Source organism: Salvelinus sp. IW2-2015, linkage group LG18 (assembly GCF_002910315.2).
Source record: "Salvelinus sp. IW2-2015 linkage group LG18, ASM291031v2, whole genome shotgun sequence".
In the NCBI taxonomy this organism is placed as follows: domain Eukaryota; kingdom Metazoa; phylum Chordata; class Actinopteri; order Salmoniformes; family Salmonidae; genus Salvelinus; species Salvelinus sp. IW2-2015.
The window spans coordinates 21,675,484-21,701,716 of record NC_036858.1 but is presented as its reverse complement, the minus strand read 5'-3'; the positions used below and the strand labels follow the sequence as shown (position 1 = coordinate 21,701,716).

The following is a 26,233-nucleotide window of genomic DNA, read 5'->3' as shown; positions in this document are numbered from 1 at the left end:
TGCAATGTAAGAAAGCTAACGTTTAAAGTTCCTTGCTCAGAACATATGAAAGCTGGTGGTTCAATATTCCCAGTTCTTCAATATTCCCAGTTAAGAGTTTTAGGTTGTAGTTATTATAGGAATCATGACGTGTCGATACCATTTGTATTTCATATACCTTGACTATTGGATGTTCTTATAGGCACTTTAGTATTGCCAGCCTTATCTTATCTCAGGAGTTGATAGGCTTGAAGTCATTAACAACGCTGTGCTTGAAGCATTGCTAAAAGCTGCTGGCTAATGCAGTAAAGTTTGATTGAATTCTTACGAGCCTGCAGCTGCCTACCACCGCTCAGTCAGACTGCTCTATCAAATCATAGACTTTATATATTATAATTAACACAGAATACGAGCCTTGGTCATTAATATGGTCAAATCCGGAAACTATCATTTCGAAAACAAAACATTTATGCTTTCAGTGAAATACGGAACCGTTCCGTATTTTATCGAACGGGTGGCAACCCTAAGTCTAAATATTGCTGTTACATTGCACAACCTTCAATGTTAGGTCATAATTATGTAAAATTCTGGCAAATTAGTTCGAACGAGCCAGGCGGCCCAAACTGTTGCATATACCCTGACTCTGCGTGAAATGAACGCAAGACAAGTGACACAATTTCCCTAGTTAATATGCCTGCTAACATGAATTTCTTAACTAAATATGCAGGTTTAAAAAATTATATACTTGTGTATTGATTTTAAGAAGGGCATTGATGTTTATGGTTAGGTACATTCGTGCAACGATTGTGCTTTTGTTAAATCATCACCCGTTTGGCGAAGTAGGCTGTGATTCGATGATAAAATTAACAGGCACCGCATTGATATATGCAACGCAGGACAAGCTTGTTAACCTAGTAACATCATCAACCATGTGTAGTTAACTAGTGATAATGTGAAGATTGATTGTTTTTTATAAGATAAGTTTAATGCTAGCTAGCAACTTACCTTGGCTCCTTGCTGCACTCGCGTAACAGGTGGTCAGCCTGCCACGCAGTTTCCTCGTGGAATGCAATGTAATCGGCGTCCAAAAATGCCGATTACCGATTGTTATGAAAACTTGAAAATCGGCCCTAACAAAATCGGCCATGCTGATTAATCGGTCGACCTCTAATAGAGAAGATGGTCTTTTATCAAATAGGTCTAAGTCCATATTATGCGAAAACAGCTGAAATAAGCAAAGAGAAACGATAGTCCATCATTACTTTAAGACATGAAGGTCAGTCAATCTGGAAAATTTCAAGAACTTTTAAAGTTTCTTCAAGTGCAGCGGAAAAACCAAGGCTATGATGAAATTGGCTCCCATGAGGACCGCCACAGGATAGGAAGACCCAGAGTTACCTCTGCTGCAGAGGAGAAGTTCATTAGAGTTACCAGCCTCAGAAATTGCAGCCCAAATAAATGCTCCACAGACTTCACACACATCTCAACATCAACTGTTCAGAGGAGACTGCATGAATCAGGCCTTCATGGTGAAATTTCTGCAAAGAAACCACTACTAAAGGACACCAATAATAAGAAGAGACTTGCTTGGACCAAGAAACACGAGCAATGGTCATAAGGCTGGTGGAAATCTGTCTTTTGGTCTGATGAGTCCAAATGTTATATTTTTGGTTCCAACCGACTTGTCTTTGTGAGATGCGGAGTAGGTGAACGGATTATCTCTGCGTGTGTGGTTCCCACCGTGAAGCATGGAGGAGGTGGTGTGATGGTGCTTAGTCTGTGATTTATTTAGATTCAAGGCAGTTAACCAGCATGGCTACCCCAGCATTCTGCAGCGACACGCCAACCCATCTGGTTTGCGCTTAGTGGGACTATAATTTGTTTTTCAACAGCACAATGACCKAACACACCTCCAGGCTGTGTTAGGGCTATTTGACCAARAAGGAGAGTGATGGAGTGCTACATCAGATGACCTGGCATCCACAATRACCTGACCTCACTCCAATTGAGATGGTTTGGGATGAGTTGGACCGCAGAGTGAAGAAAAAGCAGCCAACAAGTGCTCAGCATATGTAGGAACTCCTTCAAGAATGTTGGAAAAGCATTCCAGGTGTAGCTGGTTGAGAGAATGCCAAGAGTGTACAAAGCTGTTGTCAAGGCAAAGGGTGGCTACTTTGAAGAATATCAAATATATTTTGATTTGTTTAACACTTTATTTTTGGTTACATGATTCCATATGTGATATTTCATAGTTTTGATGTCTTCAATATTATTCTACAATGTAGACAAACAGTACAAATAAAGAAAAACCTTGAAATGAGTAAGTGTGTCCAAACTTTTGACTGGTACTGTATATACACATACAGAGTATATTCAGAGAAGGTTACCTGGTGCTGAGTACCCATGTTAACTCTCTTCATCAGCCTCCTCTTCTGTTCCACAATGATGCCGTCAATCTTCCTCATCCCGGGGAGGTACAGCTCATCTGAGGGAACCAATGGAGATGGAGAGCAAAACATTATTAAATGGATATGTTTCACATAGCTGTCAATCATTCCAAACCTTGGGGAGGCTAACCAGGGGCATATTCAGTTGATGAAATATTTTAATACAATGCGCAATGGTTTGTTCTGAACGACACACTTTCCTACAACATTGTACACTGACTGCTCTTCAACATTCCTCAAGGTATGTTTGCTCTTGTATGGTGTGTGTGGCGTGGTGTAGCCTGATCAATAGGGGGTTGAACATTTGAAATCTCAAAACAATTGATCTCTCAGCCACCATAATCACAACTTTCTTCAACTGGTCACTCAGAACAGTACAGTTTCCGTTCAATTTAACGTTAAGCGTTGGGCCCTTACAAAACTCTTTACTGACATATTACAGCTGACATGACCACACTAGTTGCTTTTCTCAAATGAGCACAAAGCAACTGCTGAATCAGACACTTTCTAATAACCTTGTTCCAGCAATTAAGGTGAATYCGTAACCAGGCCAACCAAGTCCAGCGCGGCCTGGACCGATTGTGTAAATCATGCAACAGTGTCCCTTTCTATCAAATACATCTAACTCCTAATCAGAATGATTTAGGGCCAAGTCCTCAACTTGGGATACGCATGAGGCAACTTGTACTTTCTCACAAATCATTGGCATATTGCAAGACCTATATTTGAAGTCYGAAGTTTACATACACTTAAGTTGGAGTCATTAAAACCCATTTTTCAACCACTCCACAAATTTCTTGTTAACAAACTARAGTTTTGGCAAGTCGGTTAGGACATCTACTTTGTGCATGACACAAGTAATGTTACCAACAATTTTTTACAGACAGATTATTTGTCATTGTATCACAATTTCAGTGGATCAGAAGTTTAGATACACTAAGTTGACTGTGCCTTTAAACAGCTTGGAAAATTCCAGAAAATTATGTCATGGCTTTAGAAGCTTCTGATAGGCTAATTGACATAATTTGAGTCAATTGGAGGTGTACCTGTGGATGTATTTCAAGGCCTACCTTCAAACTCAGTGCCTCTTTGCTTGACATCATGGGAAAATCAAAAGGAATCAGCCAAGACCTCAGAAAAAAAATTGTAGACCTCCACAAGTCTGGTTCATCCTTGGGAGCAATTTCAAATGCCTGAAGGTACCATGTCATCTGTACAAACAATAGTATGCAAGTATAAACACCATAGACACACAGCCGTCACACCGCTCAGGAAGGAGACGTGTTCTGTCTCCTCGAGAGAGAGGAGTACTTTGGTGCGAAAAGTGCAAATCAAGCCCAGAACAACAGGAAAGGAACTTGTGAAGATGCTGGAGGAAACATGTACAAAGTATCTATATCCACAGTAAAATGAGTCCTATATCGACAACCTGAATGGCGCTCAGCAAGGAAGAGCCACTGCTCCAAACCGCCATAAAAAAGCCTGACTACGCTTTGCAACCGCTCATGGGACAAAGATCGTACTTTTTGGAGAAATGTCCTGTGGTCCGATGAAAAAAAAAATAGAACTGTTTTGGCCATAATGACCATTGTTATGTTTGAGGAAAAAGGGGTAGGCTTGCAAGCCGAAGAACACCATCCCAACTGTGACGGGGGTGGCGGCAGCCTCATATTGTGGGGGTGCTTGCTGCAGGAGGGACTGGTGCACTTCACAAAATAGATGGCATATAAGGTAGGAGAATTATGTGGATATATTGAAGCAACATCTCAAGACATCAGTCAGGAAGTTAAAGCTTGGTCGCAAATGGGTCTTCCAAATGGACAATGACCCAAGCATACTTCCAAAGTTGTGAAGAAATGGCTTAAGGACAACAAAGTCAAGGTATTGGAGTGGCCATCACAAAGCCCTGACCTCAGTCCCATAGAAAATCTGTGGGCAGAACTGAAAAAGCGTGTGCGAGCAAGGAGGTCTACAAACCTGACTCAGTTACACCAGCTCTGTCAGGAGGAATGGGCCAAAATTCACCCAATTATTTTGTGGAAGCTTGTGGAAGGCTACCTGAAACATTTGATCCAAGTTAAACAATTTAAAGGCAATGCTACCAAATACTAATTGAGTGTATGTAAACTTCTGACCCACTGGGAATGTGATTAAATAAATAAAAGCTGAAATAAATCATTCTCTCAACTATTATTCTGACATTTCACATTCTTACAATAAAGTGGTGATCCTAACTGACCTAAGACAGGGAATTTTTACTAAGATTAAATGTCAGGAATTGTGAAAAACGGAGTTAAATGTATTTGGCTAAAGTGTATGTAAACTTCCGACTTAAACTGGCATGTCCATTCCTTCAGATTTGCGAACATTTCTCTGCCCCAAGGTGCATAGCAAAGTTAGGATTCCTCCCAAAGAATGGCGGGTAAGTTAGGATTCGTCCCTAAGGGATGCAGAAAGACAAACTCCAACTCCCTAGATGCTACTGGGGTATAATTCAGTGAGGTGAAACATTCTGAATGTTATGAATAGATCAGACATGATTCCCAATTTTATCATTACATTTACATCATGATAGATAATCATATCTGTTCTACACAATATATGTCTATCTGGACATTCTGTAACTTTTCATACTCCCAAACAAGGCCCTGTTCATTAGGACACATCATGGAAAAAGTTAAATGTTTTGTAACAGAAAACGCAAATCAGCATTTCCTATTGAACAACTTCTAAAGAGTCCCACCCTGTTTCAGTCCAATTTCTTCCATTTGCTGCCTAATGAATATGACCCAGYCCAATTGMTGTGCATTGTATGTTAGATACAGCTGTTCTTACAAAATATTGGTAGTGTGTGTTTGTGAATGAGTGTGTTCTGCACTCAACTTCTGTGTCCTCCAGGGTTTGGATCATGTCGGGGTCCAGGGCCGTGTGAGTGAGTGAGTTCTGCTCTCACTGTCAGTGTCCTCCAAGGCCAAGTACGTGTGTGTATTGTGTCATGTCGGGTCCAGAGGGGTATACCACGACGTTAGTTAGATCTTTTCATSATTTTCTAAACCTAGCCAGCTTCAGTTAGCTTCAAAATTCTAGCTCAGGCTTCATCCATGTTACGAAGGTGGAATTGTATCATGCAACCACCATTAACTCGAGCCAGCTTGTAACTGTGCATTCGTGTTGAACGTGGATAGTCGAACGCCAAAGTCTTCATTGKGAKAACGCTGAAATAGTAATCCATGCCACATTTGAATTTTTGCCYAAATCAAAWTGAAAGGTTATCCTYCAAATACAGCTGGCTATGYTGGGAACTAGGCWATTAGAAGTGCRGTCTTTCTTTTATTAAATCATATCATTAACGTCYTCTTTGGTGTGCACAAGCCATTTTCCCCCACTCCTATCCAAAAAAAAAAAACGCATTAAGTCATAGAAAGGTTTTACTGCTTGTGAAGTTTCAATCCTGCATCCTAACATTACTAAATGTGTACTGTGATATGCGTTTGAATACTACTATTTAACACAAAATAACATTTGATTAAAGGAGCTAWGTAATATTTTTGCATTGTAATTTCAGAAAACGTCCTTCATATGTCTACGGTAATAGTGGAATGATAGTACTGTGAAACACTGTTTCTCCAAAATGCTTATTGGGCCCACACAAAATTGTATTCTAATGGTGCAGCCTTCTTATTGGTCAACAAAAGAAGGGCCATCTCTTGCAATGACTACATATATACACACACACATTGAACAAAAATAAGTAAAATGTTGATCTCATGTTTCATGAGCTGAAATAAAACATCCCAGAAATGTCCATGTGCAAAAAAAGGTTATTTCTCTCAAATTTTGTGCACAAATTTGTTTACATCCCTTTTAGTGAGCATTTCTCCTTTGCCAAGATAATCCATCCACCTGACAGGTGTGGCATATTAAGAAGCTGAGTAAACAACATGATCATTACACAGGTGCACCTTGTGCTGGGACAATAAAAGGCCACTAAAATGTGTTGTGTGACAAAACTGCACAATGCCACAGATGTCTCAAGTTGAGGGAGTGTGCAATTGGCATTCTAACTGCAGGAATGTCCACCAGAGTTGTTGCCAGAGAATTGCATTTCTCTACCATAAGCCGTTTTAGACAATTTTTGCAGTACCTCCAACCGGCCTCACAAACACAGACCACGTCTAACCACGCCAGTCCAGGACCTCCACATCCGGGTTCTTCAACTGCGGGATCATTTAAGACCAGCCACCCGGAATACTGATGAAACTGTGGAGTATTTCTGTCTGTAATAAAGSCCAACTGGCTCCCCAGTTGGTGGGCCTATGCCCTCCCAGGCTCACTCATGGCTGCGCCCCTGCCCAGTCATGTGAAATCCATAGATAACTATTTTATTCATTTAAATTAACTGACATCCTTATATGAACTGTAACTCAGTAAAATCGTTGAAGTTGTTGCATTTATATTTTTGTTCAGTATATGAATGGACAAACCCATCGATCACGTGACACCATTCATTCCTATTTGAAGACTCAATAGTGCATTGAAGTCAAATGAAGTCGGTTAAGATGGCATCTCATGGAGACATAACATGCGCAGTTTGAGCTACTCCAGGAAGTGACGTTGCAGGCTAGCTCAGTGCTGCCCCTTCTCATTGAGTAACTCACGTTGAAGGCTGACTGGGGTACTGCAGGCTTCCATTAGCAACTATTACTAACTTCTTCTGTGTGGCATTTTTAAATAAATCAGTTCAAGGACATACTGTACATCTTGTGTATTAGAAGCAATTTTTGGTACAAAAACCATCTTCGAATTTTTTATTTTATTTACACGAAGATTGACTACGAATTGGATCCTGTTTTCTGCAAACAATGCCTGTAGTACTGTGGTCGGCCTTGAACTTCAATGGCTTAAATGGGAAGGGGCAGTACTACGAAGGAAGCTAGATCTACTCAGGGTTTTCTAAAGCTAGCCAGCTTCAGTTAMGTGTACATTACAGCTCAGGTTTCATCCGTACTACGAGGTGGATATTTCTTGTCCACCTGCCGCTAACTCTAGCAGAATTGTATCTGTACGTGCATGTCGCACAAGCTTGTTGAACGCCGAACTCTTCATTGAGACAATGGTAAATCATCAATCCATGGGTGAGTCAGTGCCACATTTTAATTTATTCCGAAATCKAAAAAAAAAAAAAAGTTATATTCCTTGAAATTGACTGTGTTCTGCTCTCAATGTCTGGCCTCCAGGGTTTGGATCATGTCGAGGTCCAGGGTCATGTGTGTGTGTGTGTTCTGGGCTCTCACCGTCTGTATCCTCCAGGGCTTGGATCATGTCGGGGTCCAGGGCCGTGCTGACCAGCATCTCCACATAGCTCCTAAACATCTCGCGCATCGCCCGGTTGTTCACCCCGCCTTGCACTGGCACTGCACAGGTTACACACACACACATACAGGGTTTAGACAACACACAAACACAGGGTTGGCACAACACCTGTATCAAAATACTCAGGCGTATTATGGTATGGAAACTGAGGAAGACGGGRATAATGTCATCTTATGTTGTAACTCAAAGTAAAAAAAAAAAAAAAAAGCATTTCCAAGCTATAGCACACAATATGTAACATACAGTACAAAATAAAAAAGTACAAAAAGTGTAGTCTGCATTGTGTGTTCCTATCGTGACAACACTACACACAGCATCTCTACCTAATTGCRAAATATATTCCTGACAGATTTTCTTTTTGTCTCCCCTCCTGAGTCATTCTATTCCATTCATTGAGGGCAGACAGACACCTATTATTCCCCCGACCATCTCATAATCCCTCCACCCAGTTTGAATGCACAAACACATACTTATAGGCTAAACAGATATGGTCTACATTCCAACTGGCACCCTATTCCCTTTATAGTGCACTACTTTTTACCAGGGCCCACGCGGCTCTGGTCAAAAGTAGTGCACTATATAGTATGTATGGTGTAGCTATCAAGAAATCGGTACAAAATGGGTTCACAAAGTATCAAAAACATTATGGGCTACTTTCACGGACACAGTTTATGTCTAGTCTTGGACTAAAAAGCTATTTCAAATGAGAATCTCCATTGAGAATGCTTTTTAGTCCTGGACTTGGCTTAATCCGTGTCTGGGAAACTGGCCCTATAGGCACAAAATGGCTTCTCACTCTCATCCTCACTGGCTGCCTCCTCGGACGAGTCTGAATCAGATGACGAGGGGACCTCCTTCAGCCACTTCTTCCTCTTTTTCAGAGGAGGCTCTGCCTTGACCTTGGCTGGCTTCGACTTGGGAGGGCACTCCATCTTCTCTTTCTCCACTCCTCCTTTCTTCTCCTCTTTCCCCTTCCCTCGTTCCATCGTTGCCACCGCGGCGGCCCGTTTCTCAGGCTTCTCCTGAGATGGCTGCACCCTCTTCTCTTTCTCCCTCTGCTTCTCTTTCAACACTGCGGTCGCCTTTTCTCGCTGTTCGATCTTTGCCCTTGTTCTCTCCCTCGGTTCGCGCTGCACTAGCTCACGCGGCGGTGCCACTCGCTGCTCCCTCTCYGCTCGAGGCGGGGTCAGGGTGGTGGGAGGCGGGGACGCTATTTTGGGGAGGGCCTGTCGCCTGTTGAAGAGTGGAGATTTGAATAAAGAGAAGGAAACAATATTTCAGATGGCCAGTTCCATAAGCGCCCTCTGCCAGCAAAATAGCTGACTACTAACCCTCATTTTGTGGGGGGTTATGKCCTCGCACCCTCTAGCTGGCTACATTTTTCAGTATGCTGGCTACTTCAGATTTTCTGGAACACACTGGATGGCTAGATCAAAGTGCAAACACCATGTTAGCTCTTTAGGCTAGTATTTTCCTCTTAAACATTGTCCATGGACATTCAACAGGACCGCACTCTCCGAAATGTATATTTGAGCGGCGCAAGTAATAAACCTTCCAAGCATATSTTTCGGACAGTACTGTCTTATAAATTGTTCAATTGTGGAAGAAAAACTTTGAGAAGTGAAGGCATAAAAAACACTGAACATGTCTAGATTAGAATTGAATAAATCCCCTAATGGGTACCTCAGTCCAGATGGTCTGTGCCAGGGTCGTCGAGAGCACACTCTCACGTAGTCCTTCTTGTTAACGTTCTCCAGGAACTTGACATACAGGCGCTGGTACCGCCTCTTGGCATCTCCAAAATAGCCCAGATACTGAGGAAGAGTAGCCATTTTGTTTATTTGGATACCGGATGAGTAGCTGTTCAATAAGTACCTATCTTGGGATCCACACAAATCAAATGGGCCTGTTCCAGGTCATCTTTATTGCAGTTGTGCTGCACAGTTTATCAGGTTCCGCAGTCATAAAGTGTCTCCGAGTAGGAGTGTTGATCTAGAACCAGGACCACACTGTCCATTTGTTAGAATCTAAAAAGGCAAAATAGTACGAGTGCTGATCTAGAAACAGTTTGGGCATTTTAGATCTCAGGAATCACATTAATATGATATAAGCACTCTTCTGAGAACTAAGACGACCTGTAACGCAACAAACAACCACACATAGACATCAGGGTCGTGTTCATTAGGCACTAAATGGAGGAAAATATACTGAATCAGGTAGAGAATTTTTTTAAATTTAATTTTACAAAATGTTTCCGTTGCATGCCCTGTTGATAGACAGAAACATGCATTCTGTGTTGACATTGAGCAGTGACAGTCATGTGTTTGGTGGACAGACGGACTGACTCACGTTGCTGGTGGCACAGAACTGCCTCTCTCCGTCCTTGATCTCAGGGCTGAACTTCTGCAGCAGGGCTTTCTGCACCCTCCAGATGGGGGGAGGCTCTCGACCGGTCTTCAGGGCCAGCTAGGGTTTGAGGGGTGAGGGAGTCAATACATCACATCCTGAACACACACCTACCATATATGAACACACACATACTCTCACACACTTAACGGAACAGATGGACTATTTTGACAAACCATCAAACGTAGCGACTGTTGAACAGTGATGTATTTTTTACTCACACATACACGCAAACACACAAATACCTTCATAGTTGCAATGTCTTCCACACGCACCACAAACTCGTCCCTCTCTCGGAAAATGCCTTCACCTCCGCTCTCGCTCTCGTCCTCCTCGCTCTCTCCGGCGATGGCGGCATCCTCCTGCTTTTGAGCCACGTGCAGTGAGGTGACCTGAGAGGCAGGGGCTTCTTCCGGGGATGCGCGGGGCTCCGGTGAGTACTTGGGGAAATCCGTGGCCGGGGATGACTGAGGAAGCGGGGAGGAGAGAGGGAGAGTGGCAGAAGCAGGATGAAGAGGGGAGGGATAGAGAGGGAGGGTTGCGGGAGCAGGATGAAGAGGGGAGGAATTGAAAGGAGGGAGGGGGCTCAGAGGTTGGGAATTCTGCTGTTGTGCTGCTTCTTGTGGCGGCAGGGGTGATGAAGGGAGAGAGAGGAGAAGTAAGGGGGAAGGCGGGGGAGAGGGAGAGAAGGATTGAGCGGGGGAGGCGGAGGGAGGTGGGGGTGTGACTGGTGCCTCCTGGGACTCTGGGAGGGAAGCTGGAAAATGGAGAGAAGTGCTAATGTAATTTCCWTCAAYAATCAATAGGTATATAAGGTATCATTTAAATTAACCAAAACAGCTGTAAAGATCACAGTTGTGGGCCTTTAATATCATTCAGTTCAAACTTTTAGAACTATCATCATAACAATGGGACTATCGTTTCTATTACTCAGTTCTTTACTTTGTGTGCAATAGGAAATCGATTCAAGGACAGAATTTTACAGCAACAGCACAGCCACAGGCTAAAATATGACAAAGTTTTCATTTTCAATCTCGCAAGGACATGTTTTTTTTCTCCTTTTGCCATACTGGTATTGGCAATCATCGACGACAAAATATCATCAATATGATCTGTATCGGTCCGGTATTTCCCTTACCTTCTAATTTGGGTGCACCAAGTGTTTCAAACTCTGGCGCCTCCTCTTCCATAACCTTCACTTCACTCTCATTACCCCCTCCTCCCATCTTCCTCTCCTCCTCATCATCATCATCATCATTCTCCTCCATCTCCCGGTCCTCTCGAAGTAGCACAGCCGGCTCGGCCGCCTGGAGCTGGGTGTGAGGGGTGTGTGAGGGGGTCTGGGGGCTGAGGGTGGGGGGCTGCAGAGGGGTCGATGTGTGCTGGGCCTGCCTGGGTTGGGGTTGGGACTGGGGTGGGGGAGGAGGAGGGTGCGGCTGGAAGGCCAGCTGCGGTGTATCGTAGAGAGCCGAGATGGCTGAGGAGATGCTCTTCTGCAGGTCCTGGTTCTTGCCCACCGAATCCTCCTCGTCCGAGGAGAATGAGGGCAGCGTCTCCAGGTTCCTCTTCAGCTCGTCATCCAGGGTGCGCTTGCAGGGGCTGGGGCAGCCAACCAGGGCCAGGCCGCCGTTGCCCTCACCCTCCCCGAATGGAGGCGGCACTGGAGACAAGACACAGAGCCCTCCACATTTGAGCGGTGAGGCGTCACCATGTCCTGATTCCATTCCCACAGGCATTTCCAAGCCCTGAGGTCTCTTTCCCGACTTGAGYAAGTCCATGAAGGAGGCCATGAAACCCGCCTTGGATTCCGAATCCTTCTCATCCACCTGAGGGCGAGAGAGAGGGAGCGGGGGTCGGGAATAGAGAGAAAAAATTTATTCAGGTTCATTAGAGGGGAAATACTGCTTTCCACTCTTCATTTTACCAACTGAGAAGGGTAACATTGTCACATACAACACAAAGGATAAAACATTTTAAACTGATTCAGTGGAAGAACAAATTTAAAAGTCCTTTACCCTTCCATCCATCCCTTCTCCGTCCACTCCATCACTCAGCATCTGGCTGTTCTGCTTGCTCTTGTTCTGGGTCCTGTTGGAGTCTGTCCCTCCGCACGGGGGTCCGGGACTCAGGCCAAGGGAGGGAGCCGAGCCCACCGAGCCGTCCGACAGAGCGGGGTCTGTACCAGACAGAGAGTCTATCCTCAGCAGGTCGTCGGAAGAGGACATGGAGCCGATGGGCAGTTTGATCTACAACAGGATAAAAACGGGAAATTTTTTGTTAAAACGCTAATAGAGTACAGAGTACAGTAAACTTCGCTATTTCCGCTACCTTAAAGGAACATTCCACTCCAAAATGAAAAGCTGTCAGATGTCATGATGCGTTCGAATCCCATGTCATCAGTTGTGTAGATCCAGATTTATGGGAAGTGGTTAAATCTTGACATTAGACTACTTTAGAGATCTGAAACCGTTTGACAAACTTTGATTTGAAAGTGTAATGTCCCTTTAAGTATAGGCCTGCTATGACATCTATATTTTCCCCTGGGGATTAATCACTCACCTTGAGAGGTGGTATGGGCTCCTGATGCTGTGGAGCCTGGTGGTGGAGCTGATGCTGTTGTTGCTGAAGGTGGTGTTGCTGCATCTGGTCCTTCCTAGTCATCTCCATAAACATGTCATTTCTCCTCACCCGGCATCCACCACCACGGTCCCTGCCCAGTTTACCCTCCATTCCTCCTCCATTCCCCCCTCCTACTCCGGTTCCTCCTCCCATCTCACCGGTCAACATTCCGCAGGGCGTGTGCTGCTCTGGCTGCGGGCGAATGCGAGGCCTACCCCTGGGCCTGGGAGGCCCCTCTCTCTTTTGCTTGGTGGGCTTACGGCCCCTCTTCTTGACCATGTCCTGCGACATGAGCTGGGGAGGGGGGCCGAGGGGGGGGTAACCTGTCGAGTGGTAGAAGTTAAGGTCTCCCATGAGGGGGCTGAGCGTGCCTCCTCCTCCAGCCCCACCTCCTGTCTTACGGCAACTGGAGACCAGGTCGGGGAGGAGGTCGGGGAGCCGGCGGCTGTTCAGGCGGATATCTGCCGGCTGGTTGTCCTTGTCCTCGTCATCCTCGAACTCGTACTCTTGCGCGTAGCTCTTCTTGGGCAGCGTGTTGGGGTCCCGGCGCTCCTTGAGCAGATGGAACGAGCTCGACTTGAGTAGCTTCTTGGGGCGCGATGAGCAGAAGATGGGTGAGGTGAGMCCTCCAGGACTGACACCAGTACTGCCAGCGCCCCCGCCTGGACTCGAGGACAATTTCCCCTGGCCAGTGACACCCATCCCTCCGGGGCCCTGCAACTGGATCAGGCCCAGCTGCTCCGTATTGACGGTGGAGGGCAGCTCGTGYGTCTTGAGGGAGTCCAGGTCCATGGTGCTGCTGCCTGACTCGGAGAGACCGTGGCAGTACTGCACGTAGCCCTGGTCACCGCCGTGGTGGCCATGCATGTCGTAGCTGGCTCTTCCGCTTCCCCCTCCACTTCCTCCACCTGAATTAGCCTTCATGGCCTCCTCATGGCCATCTCCTGGTCCCTCCTTGTTCATCTCCCCCTGCATTGGGCCTGCGCTTCCTCCGGTGCAGCTCGACTTGGAGTAGTCGTCAGAGCAGAACATGTCCTCCATGCCAGGGAAGAAGGAGCGGTCCTCGTCTTGCAGGAGCGAGTCCGGGAAGCAGATGGAGGTGAGCGGGACGAAYTGATTCTGGCTCTGGCCGCCGCTTTTCTCCACGGGGCTGACCGTGTCAAACGGGTGCTGCTCAGAGCGCTGTTGCTGGTCCAATTGTACCTGCTGTCCCAGGGTGAGCTGGGAAGGGTGGGACTGGGACTTCTGTTGCTGTGAGTGGGTGGAAGCTGAGGGAGGGGGCAAGTGGTTGGACAGGGGGTGAGCATGGCCTTGGGAGTGGTGCCCTGAGTGGCTTTGCTGGTGGTGTGAGTTGGGGTGTTGCTGTTGTTGATGGTGCTGGGGGAGGTGGTGCACTTGCGAGGAGGCGGATAAGCCCATATCGGGCTCAGAGAGTAATGAGTGGACCTCTGAGTGTTGAGGGTGGTGGGACGAGAGCCTCTGCTGCTCTTGTTGCATGCGGCACTCTCCGCTCCCTCCACCTCCACCACCACCACCTCCTCCTCTCCTCCCCTCCACTCCCCCTCCATCCGTACTGGAGGTCTGGGAGAGCGAGCACTCCAGCATGTCCAGGGAGGACACCACCGAGCTCTGCTGTTGTTGCTTGGACTGGCTCTGGTCCTGCTGAGGAGGTCCGTGGCTGTAGTGAGTGGCCGCCACTGCGGCCTCCAAAGCCTGGGACTGGAGTTGTAGCTGAAGCTGGGAAGCCTGCTGGGTAGGAGTCTGGTGTTTATTCGGGCCCATTCGCCCTCCGGCTCCATCCATCATAGCTTGTTGTTGGCTCACCGAATGCTGCTGCTGATGGGGCTCCATCTTGTTGCGGGTGGTGTGGGACAGCACAGACTGGAGCAGGTGGGGCGTTTGGCGGGACTGGTGTGTGGGGGAATCCATGAGGGAGGCTGAGGCTTGAGACTGAGAGTGCTGTTGCTGCTGGACCTCGGGGGTCTTGCGTGGGTACACCAGCTCCGAGCGCTCTTGTGGCTTCTTCTGCGGGTCCATGTGAGCGAGGGATTGAAGGTGGGCATGGGAGGCAGTGTGCTGTTGCTGCGGGTGAGAGGAGTGTTGGGAGCCCAGGGAGTGCTGGGTGTATGGGTCGCCCCGGCCGTAGTGCACCACTGATCCCAGAGAGTGGTGGAGGAGGGGGTGGCTTTGCTCAGCACTTRCTCTTCCTTCAATCCTGCCACCGCCTCGTCTGTCATTCCTCTGTTGTTGTTGCTGCTGTTTCTTGAGAGACATCTCCAGCTGTCTGTCTAGGCCAGTAACCGCCCCGCCAGATTCTGTGCTGGAGGTGGCGCTGTGAGTGCGGATAACGCTCTGGAGGTGGCACCTCTCCTCAGAGCTCTTTCCCAGCTCATAGGAAGACAGCCCTTTGCCGCCATCTGTGGTGGAGGAGACGGGCTGGGGAGGTGCCTGCTGTTGGGCCGTCTGTTGAGATTGTTGCTGCTGGGAGTGGTGGTGGGACGCCTGGGGCACTGGACTGGCCTGGGCTTGGAAAAGGTGCTGGATCAAGAAGTCGTCATCCACGTCCTCTTGAGACCTCTGAGAGCCCACACCTAGCATGCTGCTGGGGTCAGATTTGGTCTTGTTGGAGTTGGGGTGGTAGGACTGGGGCCGAGGGCCTCTGGTGTCAGGGTAGCCCTGAGGGGAGGACATGAAGGTGGGGGAAAGGACAGAGGAGATGTATTTGTTGGAGCCCGTTCCTCCTGGGGTCTTGGTGGGGCAGGCAGGGGCGGGGGAGTGCAACCCTGGACGGATGATCCCAGAGTTGGCCGACGGGGAGGGGATCGACTCAGGGATATGGTAAGACCCTCCTCCGCCACCTCCTCTCTCATTTGCCATACTGCTCGTGGCACCTCCACCTCCTGAGCCGGAAGTCCCACCTCCTGAGCTGCTACTACCACCGCCTCCTGAAGTTCCACCCCCAGATGGCCCACCCGACCGTAAAAGGGCGGGGGAGTGGCCTGGGCCGTAACCTATTGACGGACTTCCCTCTCCGCCTAGAGAGGAGGGGAGGGAACCGTAAGCAGAGTCAGTCCCGTATACCACATCCGCCGAGTACGACTGGCTTTGCCCTCCCAGGCTCCCATAGCCTTTTCTTACCCCGGATGAGCTCAGGTCTTGGGCCTGAGGGGAGCTGAAGCCGCCATAGGACTGGGGGAGGTGGGAGAGAGGGGGCTGACTGGGTGAGTATGACTGGGTCTGCGGTTGCGGCGGTGTTTGGCCTGTGAGGGCAGCGGTGGGGGGTTTCACAATGGGTGCGGGTGAGCTGTAGCTCGAGAGCCTGTGCTTGGGTAAGGGCTGCTGGGCAGACGTGGATGAGGTTGGAGGGGGCTGTTGCTGCTGGGGAGCTGGGGGAGCGCTCTGGGTGGGAGGCTGCTGTCTAGAGGGGCCCGAGCTAGAGCTGGAGGGGGGGATGGAGTTGGAGGGGTGGGCCCCCGAGGCAGAGGAGGAAGAAGAAGAGGAAGTCGAAGAAGTGGAGGACGCAGAAGGGGGCGTGTGAGGGGTGCGGGAGGAGGACACCGAGCTGGCCGAGGAGTAGCCGCTGCTGGAGTTGCTCTTGGCGCCCTTCCCCACTGCTGAAGAGGAGGAGGTGGAGGACGAGTAAGGGGGCTGGATGATTGGCCGATAAACCTGTTCTGTTCGGGACGAGGCCTTGTGGTCCGAGGAGGGACTCTGGTCACCCAGGGGGCTGCAGGAGAGGCCGGCATGCCGGGGGTGGGCTATCTGCTGGTACCCGGCTCCTCCGCAGCTGAGGTACTGCTGCAGGGAGTGGGCTGCCGAGGAGGAGAGCTGTGACTGGGACGGCGTGGGCCGCTGGTAGTGCTTGATTACGCTGTCCTGCCGGGGCACAGCCCTCTCCTGAACCGAGTTAGATTGGGCCTGAGCTTGGGCCTGAGCCTGAGCCTGAGCTTGGGCTGAGGAGAACACTGAAGCGTTGTACAACTGGGAGGACTGGTCTTGCAGCTGGGAGGACAGCAGGTTGAACTGATGGGACTGGATGTGTAGCGCCGACGAGGCCTGGGCCGAGGAGGCGGCGCCTGTGGAGTCCTGGGCACCCCGGTAGGCTGCGGCGGGGCCCTGAGAGGCCAGGAGGCGGTCGAAGCCCAGGCTGGACTGGGAGGGACCCTTGATGTGCAGCAGAGAGTCGTGGGGGGAGAGGAGTCCGTTGGAGGTAGGGCTGAACGTGGGAGTGTCCTGGAGGGTGGGGAAGGAGCGGCTGGAGAAGGAYGCCGGGTGCTGATAGGCCGAGAGGGCAGCGGAAGAGGGGAAGGAGCCCGAGCCGGAGATGAAGAGCTCGGAAGGGGCAGGGGTGTGCATCGCTGTCAGGGTCAGATAAAGAGACAAGAGAACGATTATTCAACACCCGTCAACTGAAAWAAAAACTGACAAGTATGACTAAATCAATTGTAACCCACTCCCCTCCTGTAAAATGTAAAAAGACAATCCAATATCCAAATGACACCAACATAACCTCAATGCAAATCACTGACACTGACAGTAATCACCYTTCAGAATAAGGCGAGGCGCTACAATGCCGACATAAGAGAGGAATAACAATTCGACATTGTATGGCGTTGGAAATGTCATATTGACTTTTGCAACCCCGTTTTGAATGTCAACATATTAACAACACAGGTCTGGTCACATGCCTACCTGTCTGCCAGGACGGAGTGCGGAACTGGGAAAGCAGGGAGGAGGCGGAGGGTTGAGGCTGGGGACCCCGCTGGGACTCAAGAGCAGAGATCAGATTCATGACTGAGGCYTCTGGGCCAGAGGGGCTGGCGTGGTGCAGACCTGTGTCAAATAGTCCAGAGAGACCTGATGAGACAAATACAACCATGAGTAAACCGTGATGACCATGTCCTTATTTGACAGCAAACTCAACAGGACCTGCTTTCTCAAAAGCATCTTACGGTTAAGTTCATCATTAGAACTGTCATAGGAGCATCGTTAAATCACAGAGCTGTTTCCCCAAAACCATTGTGACTGAAGTTGTAGTTGAAAACGCTTATTATTTACCGACTGCCACAGACCATTCGTAGAAGAGCTAAGTGCGTCGTTTAGATGCCTTTTTYCRACCCTTCCGCATCACTTTATACAAAGAAGAGCTCCGCTAAACATAGGATCAACATGTTCTGTCACCAGCTGATAACTTGAGCATGAAGTTAAAGGATAAAAACATGCTTCAAATAAAAAACAAGATGACCGCATAATTTAAAAAAWATATATAGTAGGCATATAGYCCTATATATTTAAAATCATATAAAAACACTTTCATGTTCCATTTTGCTAATTGTAGGCTACGGTCTAATTTCTTACCCCAAAATACAGTGCATTTGGAAAGTAGTCGGGCTCCTTCACTTTTTCCACATTGTTACATTATAGCCTTATTCTAAAATGTATTTTTCTTAAATTCGCTAAAAAAAGAATAATGAAATATCACATATACATAAGTATTTAGACCCTTTACTCAGTACTTTGTTGAAGCACCTTTGGGAATGATTACAGCCACAAGTATTCTTGGGTATGTAGCTACAAGCTTGGCACACCTGTATTTGGGAAGTTTCTCACATTTTTTCTCTGCAGATCCTCTCAAACTCTATCAGGTTGGATGGGGAGCGTCGCTACACAGATATTTTCAGGTCTCTCCAGAGATTGATCAGATTCAAGTCTGGGCTCTGCAAGGACATTCAAAGACTTGTCCCGAAGCCACTCCTGCGTTGTCTTGGCTGTYTGCTTAGGGTCGTTGTTCTGTTGGAAGGTGAACCMTRGCCCCAYTCTGAGGTCCTGAGCGCTCTGGAGCAGGTTCATATGAAGGATCTCTGTACTTTGCTCSWMTCATCTTTCCCTCGGTCCTGACTAGTCTCCCAGTCCARGCCGCTGAAACATCCCTYTAGCACYATGRGGCCACCACCATGCTTCACCGCAGGGATGGTGCCAGGTTTCCGCCAGACTTGARGCTTGGCATTCAGGCCAAAGTGTTCAATCTTCAATCAGACCAGAGAATCTTGTTTCTCATGGTCAGAGTCCTTTAGGTGCCTTTTGGCAAACTCCACGCGGGCAGCCATGTGCCTTTTACTGAAGAGTGGCTTAAGTCTGACCACTCTACAATAAAGGCCTGATTGGTGGAGTGCTGCAGAGATGGTGTAGTTTTTGGAGAAATGTCCTCTGGTCTGATGAAACAAAAATAGAACTGTTTGGCCATAATGACCATTGTTATGTTTAGAGGAAGAAGGCGGACGCTTGCAAGCCGAAGAACACCATCCCAACTGTGAAGCACGGGGGTGGCAACATCATGTTGTGGGGGCGCTTTGCTGCAGGAGGGACTGGTGCACTTCACAAAATAGATGGCATCATGAGGAAAAATTATGTGGATATATTGAAGCAACATCTCAAGACATCAGTCAGGAAGTTAAAGCTTGGTCGCAAACGGGTCTTCCAAAGGGACAATGACTCCAAGCATACTTCCAAAGTTGTGGCAAAATGGCTTAAGGACAACTAAGTCAAGGTATTGGGAGTGGCCATCACAAAGCCCTGACCTCAATCCTATAGAAAATTTGTGGGCAGAACTGAAAAAGCGTGTGAGAGCAAGGAGGCCTACAAACATGACTCCGTTACACCAGCTCTGTCAGGAGGAATGGGCCAAAATTCACCCAACTTATTGGGTGGATGCAATGCTACCAAATACTAATTGAGTGTATGTAAACTTCTGACCCAATGGGAATGTGTTGAAAGAAATAAAAGCTGAAATAAATCACTCTACTATTATTCTGACATTTCAAATTCTTAAAATAAAGTGGTGATCCTAACTGACCTAAGACAGGGAATTTTTACTAGGATTAAACATCAGYAATTGTGAAAAACTGAGTTTAAATGTATTTTACTAAGGTGTATGTAAACTTCCGACTTCAACTGTATATCATATTGACAATATCGCAATATTATTTTTGTGCTAGTTGGCTGTYCCTGCAACAACTCCAGTATTTTCCCTCATAGCTTGTTCTTCATCTTCTTTTTAAATAGGGAGCCAATTTGTTTTCAGCACTTTTATTTCCATGACTTATCAAAACTAGTTTTCTCATGGCTCGTGTATCTGCAGCAGACATTTAGTGAACAATATGTTCGGAACATTGAATCGCAATAAAACCACAGTATCGAATTGCAATACATATCGTATCGGCACCTACGTATCATGATAATATCGTGAGGTCCCTYGCAATTCCCACCCCTAGRACCTACCCATTGACAATTCCTAGTAATTGGTTATAGGGCATGATAAAAACCACTCATCTCTGAAAAAAGACAGGGGTGATGTGCTGCCATGACCTGGTGTGGGTGAGAAGTCGGGCGGCAGAGTTGAACTATGTGGGACCTTGTGTTGATGCCAGAGAGTAGTGAGTTACAGTAGTCTAGWCGGGAGGAGATGAATGCATGAATACGTTTTTTAGCAGCAAAAATAAATTAGGTTTTGACAGGCTGTCGGATGTGGTGGTCGAAGCAGAAGGTGGAATCAAGGATGATGCCATGGTTGGATGCGTGGGGGGAGGGAGAGACAATGGTGTCATCATATGGTGAGGTTGCCAACTTTGAGTGTGAATTTGGTGCATTGACTGCAGAAAGAAATGGACAAACAGAACGAAATGCAATACATCCAAATCCCTTTTATATCCATAAAAGGTTATAATCCAAACCTTTTACATATTCACTGCCCTCTTAGACAACACCTTTTGACTTATAGAATGTGGAGAAATAAGAAATTGTTATTTAGTCAATTGTAGAATAATAGTGTGAAAACTATCAAAACTATGAAAAAGCACATATGGAATCATGTAGTAACCCCAAAAAAAGTATCCACCCTTTGCCTTGATGACAGCTTTGCACACTCTTGGCATTCTCTCAACCAGCTTCACTTGGAATGCTTTTCCAAGTCTTGAAGGAGCTTCCACATATGCTAAGCAGCTTGTTGGCTGCTTTTCCTTCACTCTGCGCTCCAACTCATCCCACACCATCTCAACTGGGGTGAGGTCGGGTGATTGTGGAGGACAGGTCATCTGATGCAGCACTCCATCACTCTCCTRCTTTGTCAAATAGCCCTTACACAGCCAGGAGGTGTTGGGTCAATGTCTTGTTGAAAAACAATTTATAGTCCCAGTAAGAGCAAACCAGATGGGATGGCAAATCACTACAGAATGATGTGGTAGCAATGCTGGTTAAGTGTGCCTTGAATTTTAAATAAAACACTGACAGTGTCACCAGCAAAGCACCTCCACCATGCTTCACGGTGGGAACGACACAAGCGGAGATCACCTTCTCACAAAAACATAGCTGTTGGAACCAAAAATCTCAAATTTGGACTCATCAGACCAAAGGACAGATTTCCACAGGTCTAATGTCCATTGCTCGTGTTTCTTGGCAAAAGCAAGTCTCTTCTAATTATTGGTGTCCTTTAGTAGTGGTTTCTTTGCAGAAAATCGACCATGAAGGCCTGATTCACGCAGTCTCCACGGAACAGTTGACGTTGAGATGTGTCTGTTACTCTGTGAAGCATTTATTTGGGCTGCAATTTCTGAGGTTGGTAAGTCTAATGAACTTATCCTCTGCAGCAGAGGTAACTCTGGGTATTCCTTTCCTGTGGCGGTCGTCATGAGAGCCAGTTTCATCATAGCGCTTCTTGTTTTTTGCGTCTGCACTTGAAGAAACATTCAAAGTTCTTGAAATTTTCCGTATTGACTGACCTTCATGTCTTAAAGTAATGATTGACTATCGTTTCACATTTATTATAGTTGAAGTCAGAAGTTTAAATATACATTTAAACTCAATTTCACAATTCCTGACATTTAATCCTGGTAAAAATMCTCTGTCTTAGGTCAATTAAAATAAAGTGATGATCCTAAGAATGTGAAATGTCAGAATAATAGTAGAGAAAATGATTTATTTCAGCTTTTATTTCTTTCATCACATTCCCAGTGGGTCAGAAGTTAACAATACCTCAATTAGTTATTTGTATCTATTGCTTAAACTGTTTTAACCTTGGGTCAAATGTTTTTGGGTATGCTTCCACAAAGCTTCCCACAATAAGTTGGGTGAATTTTGGCCATTCCTCTGACAGAGCTGGTGTAACTGAGTCAGTTTGTAGGCCTCATTCTCGCACACACTTTTTTCAGTTCTGCACAGATTTTCTATAGAATTGAGGTCAGGGCTTTGTGATGGCCACTCCAATACTTTGACTTGTTGTCCCTTAGCCATTTGTGCCACAATTTGGAAGTAATGCTTGGGAGTCATTGTCCATTTGGAAGACCTTTGGACGAAGCTTTAACTTCCTGACTGATGTCTTGAGATGTTGCTTCAATATATCTCACATAATTCTCCCTACCTCATGATGCCATCTATTTTGTGGAGAGGCACCAGTCCTCCTGCAGCAAGACCCCCACAACATGATGCTGCCACCCCCGTGGCTTCACGAGTTGGGATGGTGTTCTTCGGTTGCAAGCTTCCCTTCTTTTTCCTACAACAAACATGGTCATTATGGCCAAAACAGTTCTATTTTTTGTTTCATCAGAACAGACGACTTTCTCCAAAAAGTACGATCTTTCCTCCATGTGTCAGTTGCAAAACCGTAGTCTGGCTTTTTTATGCCGGTTTTGGAGCAGTGGCTTCTTCCTTGCTGAGCGGCCTTTCAGGTTATGTTGATATAGGACTCATTTTACTGTGGATATAGATATATTTGTACCTGTTTCCTCCAGCATCTTCACAAGGTCTTTGCTGTTGTTCTGGGATTGATTTGCACTTTTCCCCCACCAAGAACGCTCATCTGGAGGAGACAGCACACGTCTCCTTCCTGAGTGGTATGACGGCTGCGTGGTCCATGGTGTTTTATACTTGCGTAATATTGTTTGTACAGATGAACGTGGTACCTTCAGGCATTTGGAAATTACTTCCAAGGATGAACCAGACTGTTGAAGGTCTACACATTTTTTTTCTCTGAGCTCTTGGCTGATTTCTTTTGATTTCCCATGATGCAAGCAAGGTCAAAGTAGGGCCTTCAAATACATCCACAGGTACACCTCCAATTGACATGTCAATTAGCCTATCAGAAGCTTCTAAAGCCATGACATAATTTTCTGGAATTTTCCAAGCTGTTTAAAGGCACAGTCAACTTAGTGTATGTAAACTTCTGACCCATGTAATTGTGATACAGTGAATTTAAGTTAAATAATCTGCCTGTAAACAATTGTTGGAAACATTACTTGTGTCGTGCACAAAGTAGATGTCCTAACCGACTTGCCAAAAACTATAGTTTGTTAACAGAAATTTGTGGAGTGGTTGAAAAAGAGTTTTAATAACTCCAACCTAAGTGTATGTAAACTTCCGACTTCAAACTGTATTTGAGCTGTTCTTTCCAAAATATCGACGTCGTTTTTTTAACAAATAGGGGCTATTCGTCTGTATACCATCCCTATCTTGTCACAACACAACTGGTTGGTTCAAACCCATTAAGGAAAGAAATTCCACAAATTAACTTTTAACAAGGCACACCTGTTAATTGAAATGCATTCCAGGCGACTACCTCACGAAGCTGGTTGAGAGAATGCCAAYAATGTGCAAAGCTGTCATCAACGCAAAGGGTGGCTACTTGGAAGAATCTCAAATATATTTTGATTTGTTTAACACATTTCTGGTTACTACATGATTCAATATGTGTTACTTCGTAGTTTTGACGTCTTCACTTTTATTCTACAATGTAGAAAACTGTAAAAAAATAAATAAAAAAAAGTTAGAAAACCCTCAGAGTAGGTATGTCAAAAACTTCTGACTGGTACTGTAAGTAGTAAAGTTATAACTAAGTTACAGCATCTGTAAATTAACTTTTCATCAAGTTATCAATTTAGCATTGATGATGCTGCTGCTAAAACATAGCTAGCTAACTAGCCAGTTTTGCTGCTGCTAGCCAATGACTGTTTCGTTTAAATTACACTATAGTGACCTGGAAACAGGATGAGATTGCTAAAGTAGTCAAATAATTAATAGGAAACAACTATGCCATCATTATGATGTCATCAAATGTACTTTAGAGAGATGACAATGTTACCATTAGCTAGCCAAGTTTGTCAAAAAAAAGCTGAGGTTAGTGATCCTAAAGTTAGCTTTCAGTCAGGCACCAGTCTTCAAAAGAAKATTCAAAACGAAACATGCAATCCATGAATAGSATGTCCTTTTAATAATAGATAGAAGACTATCTAGACACTTACTTCTTGAATGGTTGCTGCCGCTGCCAGGTGCAAGATGCATGGGAGTGGAGGAACAAGCTGCTGGCAAATCCACGTGTGTACAGTGCAATCAAAAAGTATTCAGACCCCTTGACCTTTCCCACATTATGTTACAGAATAATTCTAAAATGTATTAAATTAATTGTTCACCTCATCAATCTACACTCAATACCTCATAATGACAAAGCGAAAACAGGCGTTTGACATTTTTGCAGAGAGAAATACATTATTTAAATAAGTATTCAGACCCTTTGCTATGAGACTCGAAATTGAGCTCAGGTGCATCCGGTTTCCATTGATCATCCTTGAGATATTGCTACAACTTCATTGGAGTCCACCTGTGGTAAATTCAATTGATTGGACACGATTTGGAAAGTGGCCAGACGGAAGCCACTCCTCCGTAAAAGGCACATGACAGCCCCTTGGAGTTTGCCAAAAGGCACCTAAAGGATTCTGACTATGAGAAACAAGATTCTCTGGTGTGATGAATCCAAGATAGAACTCTTTGGCCTGAATGSCAAGTGTCGCGTCTGGAGGAAACCTGGCATRATCCCTATGGTGAAGCATGGTGGTAGCAGCATCATGCTGTGTGGATGGTTTTCATCGGCAGGGARTAGGCAGGATTGAGGCAAAGATGAACGGAGCAAAGTACAGAGATCCTTCATGAAAACCTGCTCCGGAGCGCTCAGGAACTAAGACTGGGGTGAACGTTCACCTTCCAACAGGACAACGACCCTAAGCACACAGCCAAAACAACACAGGAGTGCCCTTGAGTGGCCTAGAGCCCGGAGTTGAACATCTCTGGAGAGGCCTAAAAATAGCTGTGCAGCGACGCTCCCCATCCAACCTGACAGCTTGAAAGGATCTGCAGAGAATGGGAGACTCCCTAAATACAGGTGTGCCAAAGAAAACTTGAGGCTGTAATCACTGCCAAAGGTGCTTCAACAAAGTAGAGTAAAATGTCTTCTTTTTTTTTTTAACTAGGTAAGTCAGTTAAGGACAAAATGACGGCCTACACGGGCCAAACTCGGACGACGCTGGGCCAATTGTGCGCCGCCCTATGAGACTCCCAGTCACGGCCGGTTGTGATACAGCCTGGATTCGAACCAAGTTGTCTGTAGTGACYCCTCTAGCACTGAGATGCAATATCTTAAACCACTGCGCCACTCGGGAGCCCCAAGTCTGAATACTTATGTAAATGTGATTTTATTTATTTTCTAAAAACCTGTATTTGTTTTGTCATTATGGTGTATTGTGAGGAGATTGCTGAGAAAAATATATATAATTCATTTTAGAATACAGCTGTAACGTAACAAAATGTGGAAAAAGTCATGGGGTCTGAATACTTTCCCAATGCACTGTACATAGCCTGATTTGCAATGCAGTCCAATGTAAAGTGTGCTCYTAACAATGGATTGAACTTCTCTGGCCAAATCAGACAAAGTGACTTTTCAGGTGGGAGACAGTACAAAGAAACATTTGCTGCCTTGCAGCCAGCTACTGCACAATTTCTCTTCCTTTTGCTCATTGCTTTGAAGTAGGAATTATCTCTGCACGCTGCCAACATTGAGGAATGGAATGTCAATATGACCGGGCGGGGCCAACAGCAGTGTAGGAGGATATGCAAATAACAAATGAATTGGTCTATTAGAATCAGATCGCTGTGTGATGTTAAGCAGCGGCCCAAAAACTCCATCCCACCTGAACAGACGGAAATTCCAAGCCATTTTTGCAAACAGCTCTTACACAAAAGGGTATTATCATAGTTTTCACAATTTCAGTGTTATTTTGACCTCAGTGTGGTAATACTTATTTTTATTTTATTTTAGTATTTTTTTAAATACAGGAAAATCTCATTAAATGCACTGCCACTTTAAGGTAAGATTTGAATGGAAAAAGCTGATCTGAGAGCAGCGCTGCCTTCTTTCGATCCTATCAGTAGCGACACATGCTCCAGCAACGTACTTAGCAAACGTTCTCTCTGCGGGGTGTTTTGGGAAATGCWWYTTACATCTTCAGACATTGTAGGAACAATGCATCGTTAAAACACTTGTAAGCCTAAGTTCCACCTCTATCAGGAAAGCGGGCATTAACAAAAGACAG

At 46.0% G+C, this 26,233-nt stretch overlaps 1 protein-coding gene across 2 annotated transcripts in view; it reads right to left on the bottom strand.

Moving 5' to 3' along the window:
* Nucleotides 1-26,233, bottom strand: part of LOC111977345 (proline-rich protein 12) — a 50,569-nt gene that overhangs the window by 10,147 nt on the left and 14,189 nt on the right. Inside the window, exons 3-12 of one of the 2 annotated variants that reach the window (XM_024006724.1) lie at nucleotides 17,517-17,681; nucleotides 12,765-17,182; nucleotides 12,221-12,451; nucleotides 11,344-12,031; nucleotides 10,451-10,962; nucleotides 10,149-10,265; nucleotides 9,483-9,613; nucleotides 8,596-9,032; nucleotides 7,721-7,840; nucleotides 2,367-2,464 (exon numbers count right to left, since the gene is read on the bottom strand). In XM_024006724.1, the coding sequence (XP_023862492.1) occupies nucleotides 2,367-2,464; nucleotides 7,721-7,840; nucleotides 8,596-9,032; nucleotides 9,483-9,613; nucleotides 10,149-10,265; nucleotides 10,451-10,962; nucleotides 11,344-12,031; nucleotides 12,221-12,451; nucleotides 12,765-17,182; nucleotides 17,517-17,681 (6,917 nt within the window). The remainder of the gene's footprint in view (nucleotides 1-2,366; nucleotides 2,465-7,720; nucleotides 7,841-8,595; nucleotides 9,033-9,482; nucleotides 9,614-10,148; nucleotides 10,266-10,450; nucleotides 10,963-11,343; nucleotides 12,032-12,220; nucleotides 12,452-12,764; nucleotides 17,183-17,516; nucleotides 17,682-26,233) is intronic. The other variant, XM_024006725.1, reaches the window with a different exon arrangement.